The 20,319-nt window shown below is 38.4% G+C and overlaps 3 protein-coding genes across 5 annotated transcripts; 1 reads left to right on the top strand and 2 right to left on the bottom strand.

The window, feature by feature from the left end:
• The first annotated feature begins 896 nt into the window (after nucleotides 1-896).
• LOC111328657 (uncharacterized) lies at nucleotides 897-3,522 on the top strand. 2 transcript variants are annotated; one of them, XM_088748770.1, is made up of 3 exons: nucleotides 897-1,166; nucleotides 2,315-2,347; nucleotides 2,602-3,522. In XM_088748770.1, exons 1-3 carry the CDS (start codon nucleotides 1,101-1,103, stop codon nucleotides 3,214-3,216), a joined length of 714 nt encoding a protein of 237 aa, XP_088604896.1. In that variant the 5' UTR covers nucleotides 897-1,100; the 3' UTR covers nucleotides 3,217-3,522. The 2 variants fall into 2 exon arrangements, with proteins under 2 accessions (XP_088604896.1, XP_022788868.2); XM_022933133.2 differs by lacking the exon at nucleotides 2,315-2,347 and having other exon boundaries at nucleotides 898-1,166.
• LOC111328646 (hydroxymethylglutaryl-CoA lyase, mitochondrial) lies at nucleotides 3,330-11,463 on the bottom strand. The gene is made up of 11 exons (XM_088748769.1): nucleotides 11,376-11,463; nucleotides 10,941-11,012; nucleotides 10,644-10,751; nucleotides 9,841-9,936; nucleotides 9,313-9,371; nucleotides 9,028-9,117; nucleotides 7,415-7,478; nucleotides 7,174-7,246; nucleotides 6,253-6,368; nucleotides 5,029-5,154; nucleotides 3,330-4,378 (listed from the first exon to the last, which is right to left on the bottom strand). Exons 1-11 carry the CDS (start codon nucleotides 11,409-11,411, stop codon nucleotides 4,262-4,264), a joined length of 957 nt encoding a protein of 318 aa, XP_088604895.1. The 5' UTR covers nucleotides 11,412-11,463; the 3' UTR covers nucleotides 3,330-4,261.
• A 990-nt stretch (nucleotides 11,464-12,453) lies between these two features.
• On the bottom strand, nucleotides 12,454-19,613 carry LOC111328660 (uncharacterized). Of its 2 annotated transcripts, none has more exons than XM_088748372.1 (4): nucleotides 16,877-19,613; nucleotides 16,620-16,652; nucleotides 13,513-13,545; nucleotides 12,454-13,210 (listed from the first exon to the last, which is right to left on the bottom strand). In XM_088748372.1, the coding sequence occupies exons 1-4, from the start codon at nucleotides 16,937-16,939 to the stop codon at nucleotides 12,617-12,619; spliced, it is 723 nt and encodes a 240-aa protein (XP_088604498.1). In that variant the 5' UTR covers nucleotides 16,940-19,613; the 3' UTR covers nucleotides 12,454-12,616. The 2 variants fall into 2 exon arrangements, with proteins under 2 accessions (XP_088604498.1, XP_088604499.1); XM_088748373.1 differs by having other exon boundaries at nucleotides 12,454-13,232; nucleotides 16,877-16,950.
• Nucleotides 19,614-20,319: the final 706 nt, after the last annotated feature.

Here is a 20,319-nt window from a genome sequence, read left to right as displayed (position 1 = left end):
TTTGTGACTTAATCTGTTGAACTAAGTCTAGCGGCAGAAGGGAAGGAGTAGCATGTATGCTTCGTGAAGGCGCAAAGATAATCAAGTGCCAAAGGGGCGACCCCAAGTTACAAGGGCATCATCCTCATTTTTTGCTGGAAACATTGTTAGCATAGTATTAATTGTCATGGCGATAAATTCAGTCTCGTGATCTTATGACAAATCGTTCCATCAAAATCGCAAAAAAAAAGAAATTATGTGTGGCTGCCAATGAGTGCATAAATAATTTAGGCGACAGTCATAGTGAAACAGCCGCATATGGCTGTCAATTTGATGGACATTTGTGGAAATTACAGGGGCTTTGGTCTGGTGTACGAAGAGCCTTCCCTCCCTCCCCCCCTCTCCCGTAGACGTTTAAAAATGCTGGGCCTTCTCGGACGAACATTTAATTCCGAATCAAATGTTCTTGACGCAGGACGGGATAAGTAGAGAACAGGCGATAGAAATTCGATTCAGAAATGACGAAAAGCGTGTGAACAATATTAATCATTATCTTTGTAATGCTGTTTGTTCTCTTTAAAGTACACAATTATGTTTTCAAGAAATTAGTTTACCTTGGACTTCCAGAAAGCCTGAAAGACTCATTAAAATCCTCGAATCTTTTAATTGTCAAACACATTGAGGCATTTTATCACGCTTTACGAAAGAGTTTTTCCTTTTCCTTTACTATCTTAATTTTCTTAAAAAGAGAATAATGAGAGAATATTGGACCGGCAATAGAGCATTTTGATTGGTTGATTTTAGTTATTGGCCCTCTGACTGCCCGAGTCGTGTAATGAGGTTTATTAATTAGCAGTTTTAGAAATAACAGTTGAATCAATACAGCGTCAGTTCTCATTAACTTTCTCGGCCAGTTGACTAAACAAGAGAAATCGATCAAGATAGAAATTTAACTTTAGTCTTAACAATAAACTCAGTCTCCTTTGTGTTCAAAATAATCTTACAGTTTGGCTACATACAGTGTACGACGTGGACATTTTTTGGCAGATCGCTTTAAATTGCGGTTTAATTAAACAATCCAAGTCGTCGATCTATCGAGCTGACGGTCGCAGAGCAACATAATGAGGTCACAAACGTTTCTTTTCTTCGCGATCACAGTCGTCTACAGTTTTGCTGGTGCTTTATCTGTAAGTTCTTTTTTACTTTTCATACGTTTAAGGCATTTTATTCTTAAAAGTTTAATTACTCGTCTTAATTTTAACATATACTTACAAGAGAAATTTGCAAAAAGGAAGGAAATATTAGATGCGATATCAGTGCAAAATTAAACTGTGCGGTGGCGATTTCATTTTAACTGCCTGTGTCCAAGCTTCGCCCTTGTGATTTGAATTGCAATTTCATCGAATTTTTCTCGAGAAAAGACTCCAAGACCCTCCAAGGTTATTGAGCGATTACAGTGCGCATCGAATGAGAACACAATGAGTTATGGGTGCAAAAATTTTATTTAACATTTATACATTTGCTGAATGTTTTAACCACTCTTGCTTCGTTTAAAACCTTAATATTCAGTGAAACTCAACTCAAAGGGTCTGTAGTACTTTGAAGAGACCGAAGATTTTAAATTACACAGCGTATATATTCAAGTTATACATGTAACCAATTTTCCGAGGACCAAGATAAAATGAAAAAATAAATACGTAATTTTCTTGACTGAATAAGATTTTTATCTCATATTAATTACACTAGCTAAAAAAAGAATGAGAAAAAAAATAAGACAAACGAAGGAAAACGAAACTTTAACAGTATTCGGAGAAGAGTCTGGGAACAATCAAAAGTAACTCGCCTTGCAGCTTCTGAGTATGAGTGTTAGGAGAACAGTCATAATTTATGATCTCGTGGGGGGGGGGGGGGGAAGGGAGCAGAAGATTTTGAAGAGAATCACATTGTTTTCCAAGGGAACGGAGAAGGGTTCAGTAGTCTCACAGAGCATAAAGGGTGACTATGGAAAACTGACTCTTGTTCATGTTCAGGGGGGTCATTACAATACTATAGAGCCTTGGGGGGATCAGGTAGTTTATTGTGACCCGAGCCCCCCGGCCCAGTTGTAAATATGACTAGTCTCTTAATAGACTTAATCAAATTTTTTCAATTTTTTAACTGTTTTAAGTCTATCCTTTCAAATGAGTTAGCTGCTTCTAAATTACGATTTTTCTTTCCGCTTAAATATGTATTTTATCTCACATCTCGGATATGTCACCACAGCAAAAATCTTAGTTCTTATTTCGTGTTCGTCATAAATTGTTAAGGGTTTTTTTCTCATTCTTTTTATCATCAGGCATCATGTTCAGCGAATTCTTGTCTAACACAGGTCAGTTATGAACTTGCTAGTAGTGTATTTTAATTGACTTCAAATGATTAACTTTTCAATCTTTTAACCCCTAGAACCTATTGTGTGTAGGGTTATGATTAGAAAATTGGAAAATTTTGCTTTGCGGGGGCGGGGGACTGGGGAAGCTAACCCTCTCCCAGATCTTATCTTCCTCGAACAGACGGACGAAATTATTTGAACAATTATAGTAAGCACAATCAATCAAATTATTCACAAATTCGTTTGATTTGTAGGAAAGAGTTTTTTATCATCAGACCATGACTTCATCCTGGCTGGAAATGTACGCCTCATACATTGACAGCTCACGTGTACTGACCGCTGCACAGCTCACATTCAACGCGGGCAACGTAGACTACGCTGCTCTTTTAAAGGTTCCCATGATTCCTGCTGGTGCACTTAGAGATTCAATGCCGCTGACAATTGAGATCACGGTCGCACATGACGTGGGCATCGGACAAGAAACCGACAGTGATATCGCATATGGCGTGTCAGATAGTGACAGAATGATTGGTTTTGTCACAAATGACAAGGGAAACTACAATGATCGGTCTCCTTGCCGCGGAGTGGAAGGTGTCTCCGGATCTACCTTATCGTCTCAACGCTACGATTCACTTACTCCAAAACCAAGCGATTCTTTCTACCCTGGTCAGTATGTTTTAACTCTTAAGTTGGATCAACGCTGGGGATCGTGCTATACCGCGCATGACGGAGGCTTCGTGAGGACCGCTGGCTTCAACAGTCGACTGATGTTCAGTAAAGGACTTACTTTGGAGGTGTACAAAGGCGGCAAAGTCGAGCGAGTTGGCATCCGATACATCAAGGTCACCATTATAGAAGATGAAGCTTAGAGGAAGGAACCTTGTAATCGCGATCACTCGATTTCATCGGCATTAGAATAGTTGTAACCATGGTAATGAAGGCAGAGGAATTCAGACGTAGAAAAAAAAAACCAACAACAACAGAACAAGAAAACTCGTAATTGTAATTTTTTATCAATGAATAGAAGTACATGAGATCTTGAGTTATTTTTTCAAAATCATGGGCGCGTAAGCTATCAGAGAAAACGAGTTGGCAGCTTTACTTAGGTTGATATTACATAGCTTTTCTTTGGTTTTGTTGTTGTCGTCGTCATGGTTGATTTTTTTTTTATCTTGCAAGCCGCTGGTTTCTCAATCGCATTACCAGAAGATCTTCAAATCTGCTACAATTGTCAATGCAAATTTTGGTATTTGTGCGAGAGATTGGATAATTCTGAAAAATTGACCTACTTCCTTTTGTGATATGTCAAGGGTACAACAAGAGGAGCTCGTAAAAAGAGTCAGCGCTGAGTCGGAACACCTGATACCAGATAGTTATTGGTTCCGATCAAAATCATAAAACACAGAAACAAGTAAAAAACTAACAAACTTAGTAGTCTGTTCAGTGCCTGAGATCTTCGAGTCGAACAGTCGAGCGAAAATCCTGCACACCTATTACAACTTGCAGAAATTTTCCTGGGTCTATTTATTACCAGATTCGCTACACAAATATTGCATAACCGTTGAATGTTGTCCTTAACTAGCATTTTAGAGAATAAAACTGACAAAAGTTCAAATGAGGCCTTAAACTACTGTAAAATCAATGTTATAAGGCTTTTAAAAATCTAAAGCTCTAGTCAATCCACGGCCGACGGCAACATCACGACCTATCATGATAATCATCCCCGAAGATGCCGAAGATCGGCGAAAGCTTGGATTTTTAAAAGATTTTTTAACTTCAATTTTACAGCAGTTTAAGACCTAATTTTAACTTTTGTCAGTTTTATTGAACACATATGTTTTGAGCGCTCAGAGAAAGTGACACCCTTATGGAGAGACATAGAGAGTAACACCAGTCGCTTCCTTGTGATATTTATCAGCTTTTTGCTTCCTGACCGTCTGTTCTCGCTTGAGCTACTTTCGAGGAGGTTTTACGATCCAAGGCTTGGCAGATGAACTGTCCTGCTTCCACTAACTTGTCCAAATCAATTCCCTTTAGAATAAAAATACAACAGGGTGATTTTCACAAGCTTTTGGATTGAAGAGACGTTTAAAGTTAGGCAGGCAATCGAAAAAGTTATCGTCAATCATCGACTGGCTGGACGGAGTTAGTCACGGTTTGCGCCTCTTGGACATTTACCCTGAACGTTCACGGGCGTCGTTTTATACAAAACTGATACTGTTCTTTATTATTGTTCTTTAATACTTTCTTCACATATTTTTGGTATTTTCATTCAGCATACCGTTTCGATGTGTAGCTGTGGTTTTTTCCCTTAATAACTGAACCCTAGGTACCTATACAACTTAAGGCGTGGACACGTCTCTTTTTTCATGTTTTTTCTTTTTTAATTGGCACTGGACTACAACGCTCGAAACGCTAAGATCTTAGGTACTTAGTACATTTATTCTGACACAAACTTAAATCACATTCAAATGAAAACACATTCAAATAGAAAGAACTGTTGTTGATTATTGTTTTTGTTTATATAAGTTTTAGTATAGTATATACTTATGGGGACTGACCTCGCTGGGACTTCGAGTCCGTACGTTAGTCCCTCATTTAGTACCTTTTTTTTATCATTATTCTTTGTCACTAAATGGAAGTTACTATAAATAAATAAATAAATAAATAAATAAACAAACCGTTTCGATTCCCATTCCATGCAGCATGTAAACCACATCTTCTGTAGCGACATTACCAGATGCCCCGCGCGCGTAGGGACAGCCACCCAGACCACTAACAGATGCATCTACTGTCCAGACCCCCAGCTGTTGACAATAAAATATATCTTATTAACCAAGCGCGAGGGCCGTACTGGGAGAATATCGGCCTGAGGTCTTGACAGTACGGACCAAGCGCAGCGAGGTCCGTACAAAAAAGACCGAGGGCTGATATTCTTCCAGTGTGGTCCCGAGCAAGCTTGGTTAATAAGAGATTTATTACACGACTGAAGTTCAAAGGGACACAAGTGCGGTATCATTCGGGACCACTCGGGACAGTGCCCGGTCCAATACTTGGAGAATATTGGACCGGCAATAGAGCATTTTGAATGGTTGATTTTAGTTATTGGCCCTCTGACTGCCCGAGTCGTGTAATAAAAAAATTTACGTTACTGCGTATAATACCTCATTCACACCGGCAAAACAAGATGTTTAGTACAACCAAGTTTAACTTAATGAAAATCAGGAACAAGAATTGATAAACTGAATTATCTATGGGATTCAAGTGGTCACTAATTTGTACTTTCATATTTCTAAATTTGAAGTCGTAAAACGTCGGTTTAATCTAAGTAGCTTTTAAGAAGTAAATAAATTGAATCCGAGTTTGACAGAACAGCATTAAAGTACGTTTAAGCTTTCAAACCGGCGGTGTGAATGGGTTATAAGTATGTCTTGGAAATGGAAGGTAATAGTGGCTTTCGATAGCGCATAACGCGAGTGGGAGAATGGGTCTTAATGCGGCCAGGTGAATTTTTTAAGGGCAAGTTTTCACATAATCCTGAAATCAAAAGAATACCCACACGAAAACAACAACAAAATTATACATTGAGGATCGGGAAAAGTACGTAAAGGAAAACTGATTTCCGATTCTGCTCACTTTTCCTATAATCCTAGAATGAATTCGAAAGGAAAATATTTTAGTCATGAAGACAACCATATTCACTTTAGGAGCACAAACAAATCAAACGGCAATCAAGAAATAAAACTTTCGCCGTTTGCTGTGGTCATGGGCTTAATAACTCTCTAATACCCATGTAACATGAAAAAAAGAAAAAGAAAAAAACAAAAAAAGAAAAGCAAATGTCGGGCAAATTCTTAGTTCAGCTCACTGTTTGCCGTTCTCGCATATGTTCATTCCAGACTTACTTGCATTGCAGTGAGAATATTCGCCAGAGCCTGACCGTACGTGTCGTGGCAGTGAATAGCTACATGATTCATTGGGACTGTCTCTAAAACACCCTCCAACATGGCTTGGGTGGAGCCTTGGGAGAAACATATTTAAGTTATCTCATTCTATAATATGTAATTATTGGGCGAGGGTTAAATTGTTTTTCCATCTTATCAACTCTCCTTTCCTTTCCCCTTTTCCCGCTCGCGCCACAGTGGATAAGCATTGTGGGGGCATTTTGTTTGTCACGTTTTTCAACATAGGTAGGAAGGAAGAGAGCAACTCGCGGGAATAAAACAAAAAAGTCGCGGTAGAAAAAAAAATGATGCACTACCACTCAGATTCTATTCACTTCAAGAGTAGCCAGGCCAAATTCTATTATAACATAACCAAAGTAAAGCGCGCGCTCTGATTGGTCAATTTAGCGTCCCCCATTTGCCCATGGGTGTACGCTGCTGACGTGAGCAAATGCAAAGACTATTTTCCCGCGCGCGCTTGTTTTTTCTGGTCACGTAAGATTTGTTAAATAAAAGGGAACTCTTTAGCTACAATGTATCAATGTTATGTTATAAAACAAATGGTAAACACCACAGCGTACACTATTGAGTTATGGATGCACTTGGGAGGTTTGCTAAGCACTCAAGAAGCTAGAGTCGCTCTCGGCTATCGCCTCGAGCGACTCTTACGCTTCTTTCGTGCTTAGCAACCTCCCGCGTGCATCCATAACTCAATAGTGTACGCTGTGGTGTTTACCATTTGTTAAGACTTACATGCTACGAAAAAATAGTCCCGCATACAGCTGCGATCAGCAATGGCGAAAGCATCAAGCTCAGTGAATTCTGTATTTAGTGCTAAATAGTGTTTTTTTTTTGTCTTAGTCAACAATAGGTGTGTCAAACCTGGAGTCCCAACACCAATAGTGTCACCAAGAGACACTTCATAACACCCCATGTCAAACAAGTTCTTCGTTACCTAAGGAAAAATACGGAAAATTATGAAAATCACTGATTGGATAACCTCAGCCAAAGTCAACATCCAAGTCAAGTCCAGACCTTGTTGGATCTTGAAGCCTTTGTGACATTTCTCAGTGATGATGGTTTAATTATAACCATTCCTAATAATTGTGGTTCTAAATCGTACCATTGCTACAGCCTTTGGCGATATGGATCCCTCATATGGACAGCCAACTACACAAGAAACATACCTGAAAATGTAAAATCTAAATCTTGAGTCCACAAAAATTTCAAATTTAATGAGAAGGGACATCGACAAACTCAAAAGTAAAACGTTCTTACTTCAAATTAATGCATAAATCATACATAACAAGCAGAAGATCTTTGATAATATTTTGTTTTATTAGACAATGCTATACTCTGTCAATTACCAGTTAAATTACTTGAATGTTTGGTGTATGCTGGAGTAGGTAACAGATATATATCTTATTAACCAAGTGCGAGGGCCGTACTAGGAGAACATCGGCCCGAGATCTTGACAGTACGGACCGAGCACAGCGAGGTCCGTACAAAAAAGACCGGGGGCTGATATTCTTCCAGTACGGTCCCGAGCAAGCTTGGTTGATGAGAGATTTATTATACGACTGAAGTTCAAAGGGACACAAGAGCGTATCATTCGGGACAGTGCCCGGTCCAATACTTAGAGAATATTGGACCGGTAATAGAGCAATTTGATTGGTTGATTTTAGTTATTGGCCCTCTGACTGCCCGAGTCGTGTAATAAATACTTATGTCAATTACTGCTTTATTAATTGTCTATTGTATGCTGGCATAGGTAACAAATAAGATAATTGAGCACCTGTGATAATAGTTAGCTAACTGGTTTTAACAGCATAATTTTCTTGGCTTAGCTGAATTTATTGAGCAAAAACTTAATAAATGCCACACTGTTCCCTATACATTTGACACCCTCACATCAGTATGCATATTCTCCATACTGTTCCCTATACATTTTCTGAGGTGCTGACAAGGAGAATTTGCTTAACAATCAGAGTTTACTTCCTTGGTGATCATTTCTTATATTCTCCTGAAAGGGTAAAAAATTATCTGTAGAGAAATAACAGATCTGGCATAACTGCATGACATATGAAAATGAGCCTGATAACTTTCCTTTTTTTTTCGGAGATGACAATTAATTGTTTGTTTATTTATACCCCTTGCAGAAAATCTGAATTACAGATATAGTCAGCAAATTGTACACATGGAAGTAAGTTTACAAAATACAATAATAAATAATGGATTTTTATACATTTTGATTTAAATACGTGGCAAACTTGTTCGTTACAAACTGTCCGATACGGTCAGTTTTTGTGCTTTTCACCACTGGCACATACTGAATCAAGTTTGGCCACGTGACTCTAGATAGAGAGCTAATGACTTCATAACTTTTAGATTTTTAGATTAATTATTGCGTAGACTATTCATTACTATACTTTAATTAGATTTAACAGTTTTGTAAACGATACCGCTTGATAATTCAGTTTGTACATAGTTTTAACTGCAAAGAGTGGATTAAATGATATTTATTATTATTATATACTAACGATACAAGAAGAAGACAGATATTACAGTAGGGAACACCAAAACATCGTGGCAGCCATAATGAATTAATGATTAAGTTACAATACCCAAACATTAAGTTATATAATTATACTTCTGTAATACTTCACCACTACTCATAACTGCAATAAAAAAAAAACAAACAAGCACACAAACATACTTGACATCGAGACACCTCACCCTCTCACTGGTATGTTGTTTTCTTTTGCAGCTTCACAAACACCTTCAAATCTTTGTAGGCTGTCTGATATGGAGCAGTTGATGTTTTTCCTTTAAGTGAGTAAGAAAGTAATTTACTTCACAAAGCATGATTTTTTAAAGAGAAATGAATCAATGCCAGTTTGTAACAACTGACTCAAGAAAGCTAAGAAAATGTCTCATTCAGGTTTTTTCTTGATTGATTTTGTTCTTGATTAGTTTTGTCACTTGCTGGATCATCTTAAAGATATAGAAACTTAAATTTACCTACTAAAGGACTCTGAGGCAGCTCCAAAAATGGCCACTTCTTTAACTCCACATTCCAACTACAAAAGGCAGATAAAAACACACACAGAGGCATGGCATCATAAAAAACCCTTAAAACAATGTCAGAAATTAAAAAAAAAAAAAAAAAGAAAACAAAATTAAGTTAATGTTGAAAGCATGGTACAAAGAAAGAGTCTGAGTGAAGACCTGAGCCCTATCGGTAAGTTAAGATTTCATATCATTCTGTATGCTTTAACTATGAATAAGATAGGGTTTTGATGGTCTGTGGTTAGTTGGACATAATAGTCTGCAGATTATTCTGTCAATACCTTGATATTTCAATAGAAAGCCAACAGCTCATCTGTGTCAGTAATTGGCTGAATGCCAATCCACTGCCAGATAAACAATAGGTTACTTCTAACTATATGCTAATTATCAACCAATACATCAATCAACCACAGACCTACATATCAGCCAAACCCATCAAGAGCACACATGATCCATTTAATTTATTGCTGCATCACTAACCGCAGCTTGAAAACCTTTCAGGTTTGGAGTCAACACCGGGTAAGAAATGCCTGGAACTTTGTTTATCCTCTGCATGACTTGTTCATGATCAGCCATCTATCAAACAGCATCCATGAATTACTTTTAGAATTCACACAGAAAAGCATCTCACTTCTGATTGAGGTTCCTGTTCCTTCTCCGAGATGCTATGGTTACAGAAAAATTGTTTCTCTTTGATGATTCATTTTGAGCCAAGCTGCAAACAAACTATGCTACTCTGTTACACTTCCTATATTACTGACACAAAGAATTTGTTTAATGATCAAGGGCTGCTAAAGTTAGCCTGGATTCATTTTCTCTGTTCTTAACATCTCTCTGTTTAATTTAGGGGTGAAATTGTCAGTAGAAATTTAATGCTGGTTATTCTATGGGGTTAAACAGTCAAGTGCATGAAAACCTATTAGATCAAATCTTTCTTCAGGGAGTTGGCATGGTATTGGACATCTTATCTGGACACACATTTCTTGGAGGAGTTTTGCAGAACTTGGTAAAAACATGCTGTTTAGTTTCATCACAAGCAGAAGAGTAATTTGCAACTAACTGTAGCGTTTTCAAGAGAGTGATGTTCTCTTAACTTGTTTCAGGGCCACTGAACACCTTAATTTTGTTAGATTTATTCTGAGAGAAGCTGTAGGATAGAAAAGCATTCTGCCAACTTTTAAGGGTGAGTTTCTTTTAAACAATACACCTTACTCATTCGCCAAAGTACACAATGTATACCAGCCCACTCCTTTGTTCTCTAACCTCTCTTCCCCCTCACATACCTGTGGAACCCATTTTGGTGAAACAAAACTGGTTGCTTCTATTGCCTGAAGGCCAGTCTTTGACAACTTGTCTATCAAACTGATCTTTGTTTCAGTGGGAACAATCCTCTGGAATAGAGTTGACAAAACAAACTTTTAATGTTGCTATTGCCATTACATATCATCTTCATCATCATCATCATTATTATCGTCATCATCATCAAAACAACAAGCTATCGCACTTGATATACGTAGCTGCTAGACAGTAACAATGAAAACTAATGTGATTAGGGTGCATATTGAATCTTTTTATTTTACCTGCTCATTCTGAAGTCCATCTCTCGGTCCCACCTCAACGATCTTGACTTTCCTTACCAGTTGGCTAATGGGCTAAGAACGTAAGATATACTGATTTCACAGGGAAAGGCTACTACACATTTCTTTAGACCTAGCTAGTACGAGACCTTATGTTCCACACCCTTCAAATTACCCTTACTCATACATACTGTGTGCAAAGAAATCATTTTATCTTTGGAAAATATTAAGCTCAATGAAAGAAGGTGATTTCCTTACCCATACGATTTAAGGTGTTGTGCGGGTTTCGTCGACACTGATAGCGGTCGAAAACACTCTTGTAAAACAAGACTGTTACGTTCGTTTTGAGACTATTGGGAGTGTAGAAAAATAGCTGAATACTTCAGAGTCCTCACAGCATCAATAAATAAGGAAAAATAATTGCGATCTACGCCTTACCTTGCGAGGAAGCTGGCTGAAGCTTCGCCGAATCATTCGTGTTGGAACGGAAAATTTCAATGTTTGTTTTCATGTGGTTCTACACAACGGTGATGGCGAATTCCTGAGCCTGCAAGGGCTGCCCCAAGTTTCACCTACCAGAGCCTGTCAACGACTAGCGACTACCTTGTTATCACTTATTTACGCGAGACTTAATTTTCGCGATTTAAAAAATTCGCGAAATTAACGTCCCGCGATAAAAGAGTGCCGCGAAAATTAAAGACGCGAAATTTAGAGACCTATATAAAATCCTTTATTTAAGTTTTCCGTCTGCTGGGAGTTTATTTACATACGAGTAGGACGGCTCAAATTTCTGTTCAACACATTATTGCTCATCATCTGACTCATCTTCCTTGTATCAACCCTTTTTAAAGATGTTTCTAAGTTGCTGAGATTGTTGAAAACTTCAGCCAGTTGTTTAATTGTTGCGTTTGAGGTTTCTATTCCGTTATGGTTAAATAATAACAGAAATGGAAGTTTAAAAAACGAGCACCAGTTTCTTGATTCGCGAAATTTAATTACCTTGAAAAACAGTGATTCGTCAAAATCACGAATTTCAGGTCCTCCAAAATATTTTTATTCCAAATACGCGAAATTTAAGTCGCGTGAAAATAAGTGATAATAAGGTATTTTTGTTAGTTTTTTTATTTGTTTCTCGTGTTTTATGATTTTGATCGGAACCAATAACTATCTGGTGTCAGGTGTTCCGCGGACTCAGCGCTGACTCTTTTTACGAGCTCTTCTTGCTGTACTCTTGACATATCACAAAAGGAAGTAGGTCAATTTTTCAGAATTATTCTATCTCTCGCACAAATACCAAAATTTTCATTGACAAAAGTAGCAGATTTGAAGATCTTTTGGTAATGCAATTGAGAAACCAGCGGCTTTGCAAGATAAAAAAAAATCAACCATGACGATAACAGCAACACCAAAGAAAAGATACCATGATACATGCAATATCAACACAAGTAAAACTGCTAACTCGTTTTCTCTGATGATAGCTAACGCGCCCATGACTTGGAAAAAATAGTTCAAGATCTCATTTGTGTACCTCTATTTATTGATAAAAAATTACAATTACAAGTTTTCTTGTTATTTTTTTTCTACCTCTCAACTCCTCTGCCTTCATAACCATGGTTACAACTATTCTATTAATGCCGATGAAATCGAGTGATGGCGATTACAAGTTAAGGTTCCTTCCTCTAAACATCATCTTCTATAATGGTGACCTTGATGTATCGGATGCCAACTCGCTCGACTTTGCCGCCTTTGTACACCTCCAAAGTAAGTCCCTTATTGAACATCAGTCGACTGTTGAAGCCAGCAGTCCTCACGAAGCCTCCGTCATGCGCGGTATAGCACGATCTCCAGCGTTGATCCAACTTAAGAGTTAAAACATACTGACCAGGGTAGAAAGAATCGCTTGGTTTTGGAGTAAGTGATTCGAGGCGAACAGACGTTAAGGTGGATCCGGAGACACCTTCCACTCCGTTGCAAGGAGACCGATCATTGTAGTTTCCCTTGTCCCATGTGTGAAAACCAATCATTCTGTTACCATCTGACACGCCATATGCGATATCACTGTCGGTTCCTTGTCCAATGCTTACGTCATGTGCGACCGTAATCTCAATTGTCAGCGGCATTGATTCTCTAAGTGTACCGGCAGGAATCATGGGTATCTTTAAAAGGGCAGCGTTATCTACGTTGCCCGCGTTGAATGTGAGCTGTGCAGTGGTCAGTACACGTGAGCTGTCAATGTATGAGGCGTACATTTCCAGCCAGGATGGAGTCATGGTCTGATGATAAAAAACCCATTTCCTACAAATTAAACGAATTTGTGAATAATTTGATTGACACTGCTTCAGTATACTTGTTCACATATTTTCGTCCGTCTGTTCGAGGAAGACAAGACCTGGGGGGGGGGGGCTAGATTACCCAGTCTCCCATCCCCCGAAAAGCAATATTTTTCCAAATTTCTAATCATAACCCTACGCACAATAAGGTTAAAGTCTTTGTATAGAATTAATTCAACATAGGAGTTAAAAGATTGAAAGTTATTTGAACTCAATTAAAATACGATAGCAAGTTTATAACTGACCTGTGTTATACAGGAATTCGCTGAACAGGATGCCTGATGACAAAATGAATGAGAAAGAAATCTTTTAAGATTTATGACTAACAAGAAATAAGAACTGAGATTTTTGCTGTGGCGACATATCAGAGATGTGAGATAAAAGGACTCCTTTGGTTCTCTTATCTCTCTCTTTGGCTTGTCCGCCATTTTGTTAAATTTGCTCAGGAGGGCATCTGGGTTAGCGGCCGCGCCAGGCTGGAACCGACAAAAACAAATGTCCATCGCGGTGGGTAAACAGTTTGATATGCAGCAGCAAAATGAACGGAAAGAAAAATCATAATTTAGAAGCAGCTAACTCAGTTGAAGTTATATATAGACTTGAAACAGTTACAAATTCAAAAATTTGGTTAAGTCTATTAAAAGACCATCCAACTGGGAGGGGAGGCTCGGGTCATAATTAATTACCTGATTCCCCCCTAAGGCTCTATAGTGTTGTAATGACCCCCCTGATCAGGAGTCAGTTTTCTATTGTCCCCCTTAATGCTCTTTGAGACGACTGAACCCTCTTCCTTTCCACCGGTAAACCATGTGATTCTCTTCAAAATCCTCTGTCCGCCCCCCCACCCCACCCCACACCGAGATGATAAATTATGACTGTTCCCCTAGCACTCTTACTCAGAAGCTACTAGGCGAGTTACTTTTGATTGTTCCCAGACTCTTCTCCGAACACTGGTAAGGTTTTGTTTTCCTTGGTTTTTTTTTTTTTCTTATTCTTTTTTTTTCAGTTAGTGTAATTAATATGAGATAAAATCTTATTCAGCCAAGAAAACTACATATTTATTCATTTATTTTATCTTAGCCCTCGGAAAATTGGTTACATGTATAACTTGAACACGCTGTGTAATAGAAGCATTTAAAATCTTCGGTCTCTTCAAAGTATTACAGGCCTTTAATATGAATAAAGGCTGATAGTTTCTAAAGAAACTGTTTGGGGCTGCGTCGGTGGGGGTAACGAAATAATTTGAATGTATCAACAAAGTTGAAATGGTAAATTGGCCACCGTTACGGTTACAAAAGCTGACGTTTCGAGCGTTAGCCGTCCGTCGGAGCGAATAGAGGAATTGTGGGTTGTGTGTGCTTTTAAACATGAAGGCGCGCTATAAAAGGAGCCTTAGGTCCCACTGGACCATTTGTCAATCAACCGCCGTGTGATGTAGAACTCTCAGAGTCAAGTCAGCTTGAGCTACAGCTACTCCAAAACAGGGAACAGCGGGTGCATTCCTTAAAATTGTTTTATGTCTTCATCACAATATAAGAATTTTTGATATTTGTATTTCCTTTCTCCAATGGAAACTGTCTTTATTTGTGGCGGTAAATTTGAGATCGAAGTAGGTGGTTCGCAGGTTACCTCATGCCACCATGCTGGTGGAAGTAAACAATAGATATCTCATTAGCTCCTTTTGTTCCTCTACCAGCATTTGAATTTGACCCGCACACGTCAACGGTGAGTGACAAATGAGCCTAGGTCTTCCCAGGGAAGACTTCTTTAGATAGCGCGCCTTCGTGTGTAAAGACAGAAAATGGAGCTACGTGATTGGTGGGAACATGGCAACGAGAAAAACACGAATAAATTAGTGGAATGAAAAGCGTTCGTTGACACCTGTGGGATTTAGACTGCCGGTTTGAAAGATGAGCTTTTGTTCAAGAGTTTAAGGAAATGTAAAGAAAGACCGCAGATTGCCATATGTTGCTTAGAATGATTGGGTAAATTAAAATGTCTAGCGACTGGTTTCGAAGTGTCCTTGTCATCCCTTTCCACGTCTCGAAGGTGTTCTCGGAATCGGTCACCTAGTCTTCTGCCTGTTTCGCCGATGTAAATCTCTTTGCAATAAGTGCAAGTTATGCAATAGATTACATTGGCGGAGGTGCACGTGAAGTGATCGGTGATCTTAATGGATCGTTTGGGTCCCAATATTTTATCAGTGTTGTGAATGAAAGGACACGTTTTCCATCGTGCACGAGCGCATTTAAAAGTGCCTGGTTGGTCGTTAGTCTGAAAAGAACTTCTGACCAAAACATTGCCTATGTTCTTGTCGCGTTTGAATGAAATGAGCGGAGGCTGCGAAAAGATAGTGCTTGTCTCTGGATCGTTTTGAAGTAATTTGAAGTTTTTAAGAATGATGGATTTAACTGAGTGGTTGAGAGGGTGAAACGTGAGAGTGAATGGAATGCGGTCGGAATCTTTCTTTTGTGACGTTTGTAGTGCTGAATGTCGATCAATAAGTTGGGCGCGGTGGTAACCCGCTTGAACGACAGAATCAGGGTAACCACATTTATCAAAAAACTGGCACATTGATTCTGATTTGTGGTGGAAATCAGATTCATTACTACATAAACGACGAAGTCTTAGAAACTTTAATTTGAAGTTCACTGAATTGAAATTGTCCGCCATCTTTTTTCCCGTAACTTTAATCCAATTCTTCGCTTGCGCGATGCGAGAAAACCTGTCTAACCGGCTTTCTGGAGTACAAATACCGCGTGATATTTGTACTCGTCTTTTTAATATTAAGGTTTTAAACGAAGCAAGAGTGGTTAAAACATTCCGAAAATGTATAAATCTTAATAAAATTTGTACACCCACAATTCATTATCTCCTCATTCGATAACCGTAATCGCTCGATAACTTTGGAGGGTCTTGGAGTCTTCTCACGAGAAAAATTTGATGAAATTGTAATTCAAATCACAGGGGCGTCGCTAAGACACAGGCAGTTAAAATGAAATTGCCATTTCACAGTTTGCACTGATTGCATCTAATTTTTTCTTCCCTTTTTGCACATTTCTCTTGTAAGTATATATGTTAATATTAAGACGAGTAATTGAGGAATAAAATGCCTTAATCAACTGATACAATTTGCTGTACCTGGTTCGTTTTGATTTTTAAACATTTTACACTCGAAATCCTTTTTTCCTTGTAATCTTTACAGTTTGGAATCCGAAGGTCTAAAGTTCGTTAGTTTATGGGGACTAAAAATTTTTTCTTTGCCACACGCTCGTGACAAGACGAAAAACTTTTTACCCGTATTTCATCACCTTAATTTGCAGCTAGCTGAAATCACCAGTTTTAAACTGACCTGTGATGTGCAGGAGCCCGCTGAACACGATGCCTGCGGACAGCAAGAATGAACAACTTAGAAACGAAGACGACAAAGAAATCCAGTAAGATTTTGAAAAAAAATTGCAAGGGAGTGAGAGTACTGAAGCGGGTAGATATATTTTCTTTGTTTTGCAATGACCGTGACTCCCTTTAAGGCGCTTAAAAAGGAAGCCCTATTTAAGGCTAACGCGAGCATATAACGCTCCAAAAAAACGTTCTTTTTAACTGACTTACCTGCAAAGCAACTATAAAAACAAAGACGACTTTGATCAAGAAAAAAAAGACTGGTGACTTCATATCAGTACGCGTTAGGCTGGTAAACTCTTGAATTGTAGACAGATTGTTGCACTCCACGATCTCTGATGATCTACATAGAAAAAGATATCGCACTCGTTCCTTTTATGCGAATTTCGAGTCCATTTTGAGTACAAATAAGACTATGTCAGTTGATTAAAATATATTAAATAACTAACTTGATAGGCTATTTGTTTTGTCCGATACCGAGTTAATTGGTTGGAGACATGTATTGATTCAACTGCTTCGCTAAAAGTGCCATTAATCCCCAATAATTATCATATTATCCAATGACGACAATATCAATTTTAAACTGCAAACATTGGCCTTGAATTAATTGCAATTGGTAAAATGTTCAAACACCCTGGTAGCAAAATTCTCTTTAAGAATATACTTTAAAGTAACTTGCTGCGGTTGATTTTTTCAATTAATATAAAGACCTCTAAATTTCTGAGGTTAACAATATTTTTCCTTTTATCAAAAAGTATACTTCTTTATAAGATCAATTGTTCCGACTGCCAAGCCTCCTACATCGGTGAGACTGGCAGAAACCTCACAACAAGACTGACTGAACACAGACGGGCGACGAGGAAAGGTGATGTCAGCAATCACATTGCTGAACACCATCGACTTACCAACCACAACATTCACTGGGACTCTGCGCAATGCCTAACCTACAGCACTGACTATTTTCAACGACTGACTCTGGAAAGCTGGTTTACTAACTTAGAACAGACTCCCCTAAACAGATGTCAACAGCTACCCGCTCCATACAAACGACTCATTCACGACACAAACATCACAAACGACCGAAAAAGAACGACCTAACTTTACCGACAGATCGAAACAGACCAATCACGACCGACTTACGTCACTTAAGTCTTACAGCCAATAACATCACGGCAAAACCAACCGATCATTTCACACTAACTGGAATAAGAACATTCTACTGACAACAATCATTCACTTGACTCTGACGATGACTTCCGCACAGGTTGTCGAAACGTCAGTCACTACCACCGACAACAGTCCTTCTCAGGACTACACTCACTCGGACGATCAGACTACACCTTCACGAGATTAACTTGGTTGTTATGTTAATCCTTTAACTCTCGCGAGTGACCGAGACAGAATTTCTCCATACAATAGCAATACAATATCAAACAGACAAGTGATGAGAATAAAGAAAAATATCAATTAGAGGATTGTTAGTTGATCCAGTACCAAATTCTCCGGGCTAACAACCTAAGAATTGAGGTAGACAATAAAGAGAATTAATAATGAGATCCTGGGAACGAAAAGGTTAAACACGAAGGCGCGCTATAAAAGGAGCCTTAGGTCCCACTGGACCATTTGTCAATCAACCGCCGTGTGATGTAGAACTCTCAGAGTCAAGTCAGCTTGAGCTACAGCTACTCCAAAGCAGTGAACTGCGGGCGCATTCCTTAAAATTGTTTTATGTCTTCATCACAATACAAGAATTTTTGAGATTTGTATTTCTTTTCTTCAATGGAAACTGTCTTTATTTGTGGCGGTAAATTTGAGATCGAAGTAGGTGGTTCGCACGTTACCTCATGCCACCATGCTGGTGGAAGTAAACAATAGATATCTCATTAGCTCCTTTTGTTCCTCTACCAGCATTTGAATTTAACCCGCACACGTCAACGGTGAGTGACAAATGAGCCTAGATCTTCCCAGGGAAGACTTCTTTATATAGGCGGATTCATGCTGACGTCACTGTTTACATTTTTGCTCATTTGTATACGGCTTTGCGTAAAGAAGGAAGCATGTTAGATACAAATTGACTTCAGGCAGCTAAAGAGCTAGAAAACCTTAGTACATGGTGAAATTCTTAGCTCTTTGGGTGTAATATTCCATCAAAAACTGCAAAATTTCTGGGTGGCAAAAGCGCTAATGAGCTCATACATTCTATTTAAAATTTTGAGTTTTTAAACCCGTGTTGCACAAAAAGTATTCAATGCATCAGGCTCGTATTCATTGGCCGAGTTAATCGTACTCTGACCTTTCGACATTCAGAACTGATTTATTTTTAGCTCCATCAGAAACTGAATTGCTTATGCTAATGAGGCAAATATTGTAAACAAGGATTCCCCTATAGCGCGCCTTCGTGTTTAAGAGCATTTGACTCTATAAATCATATCAGTTCTATCTGTCTTGTACCCAGTCAACCTCGTTCCCATGGCCTTTTCCAACCCCACCCCCAAATAAGGGAAAAGGCCATGGGAACGAGGTTCGTCCCCAGTGCAGAGGTTATGCTGAGATTTAGTTGAACTTCAAAAAGAATGACCTAGTGAGGAACAAGCAGGGGTAAGGAATTCCTTCCATCAAGCACACCCTCTAACGATCGTTATCTCGGTCAGCTGTGCTGAAACCTAAAACTTCGGCTCAGAACCTCCTATAGAGCGCGGTTTCAATTTTTCAGCTTTTCTCTTTTAAGTCTGCATGCAACACACAAACCTGATACTACGGGAAGTAACAAGTAATCCATAGATCCCCGGTTTGCACATCAGTACAAAAGGAAGATATCACAAAAACAGTATGATGAAAATGCATACTGATGCTAGAATGTAAGGGATTAAATAAAGAATATTTTGACCTACGATTGATAAACAAGTGTAGAAACGATCTCGCGGGTAAGCTGGTATCAAAGCAATTGCAGAAATTTAAGAATGAAAAGAAAGATAGTCCCCCATTTTAATGTACTGCTTCATAATTTTCAACAACCCAAAATTGCATTTCAAAATTTCAAAATCATTTTTTATTCGATCCACGCAGAAAAATTGAAACCAACTTCTTAGAGTTATTAATTTTTCAACTTTTGACGGTTGATAAGTACTTGGATGATCATGGCGTGCACAATTGATCATATTCAAAAGATAATTTGGGTAAAAAAAGCCCTTAATTATCGTTATCATTATTAAATTTTTTCTTCGAAGGCATACCTTTAATACACGATCATCCATGTCGCAACTTTTTTATTGTTGAGTATTCAATTTGCTAAGAAAAGCTACCTCGCGTGTTGGTGTCAAAATTTGGAACAAATTTAAAACTTAATCAAAAAAACATGAAAAAAAAAAAAAAAAAAAAAAATTAAGAAATCTTAACTTGACATTCTGGAAAATGAATGCTCCTAATTTATTTCAAAACCCAAAGACAATGAAGTTAAATTGAGTTACTCAAATTTTGTTTCCCAACTGCCTTATATGAATACTTTATTTTAAACTACTTATTTAATTCTTTATCAGTTGCTCTTTAATTTCCTTAATTTCTTAAGTATTAGTTTCTTTAGCTTCTTCACCTAGGTAGATCTTAGGCAGTTGATCGACCTGCCTCGCCTACTAAATATGCTAACGGCGGGTCAA

The sequence above is a fragment of the Stylophora pistillata genome, chromosome 2, assembly GCF_964205215.1.
Source record: "Stylophora pistillata chromosome 2, jaStyPist1.2, whole genome shotgun sequence".
Lineage (NCBI taxonomy): Eukaryota > Metazoa > Cnidaria > Anthozoa > Scleractinia > Pocilloporidae > Stylophora > Stylophora pistillata.
Note: the sequence above shows the minus strand (reverse complement) of the source record. Positions and strands in the feature narration are given on the sequence as shown.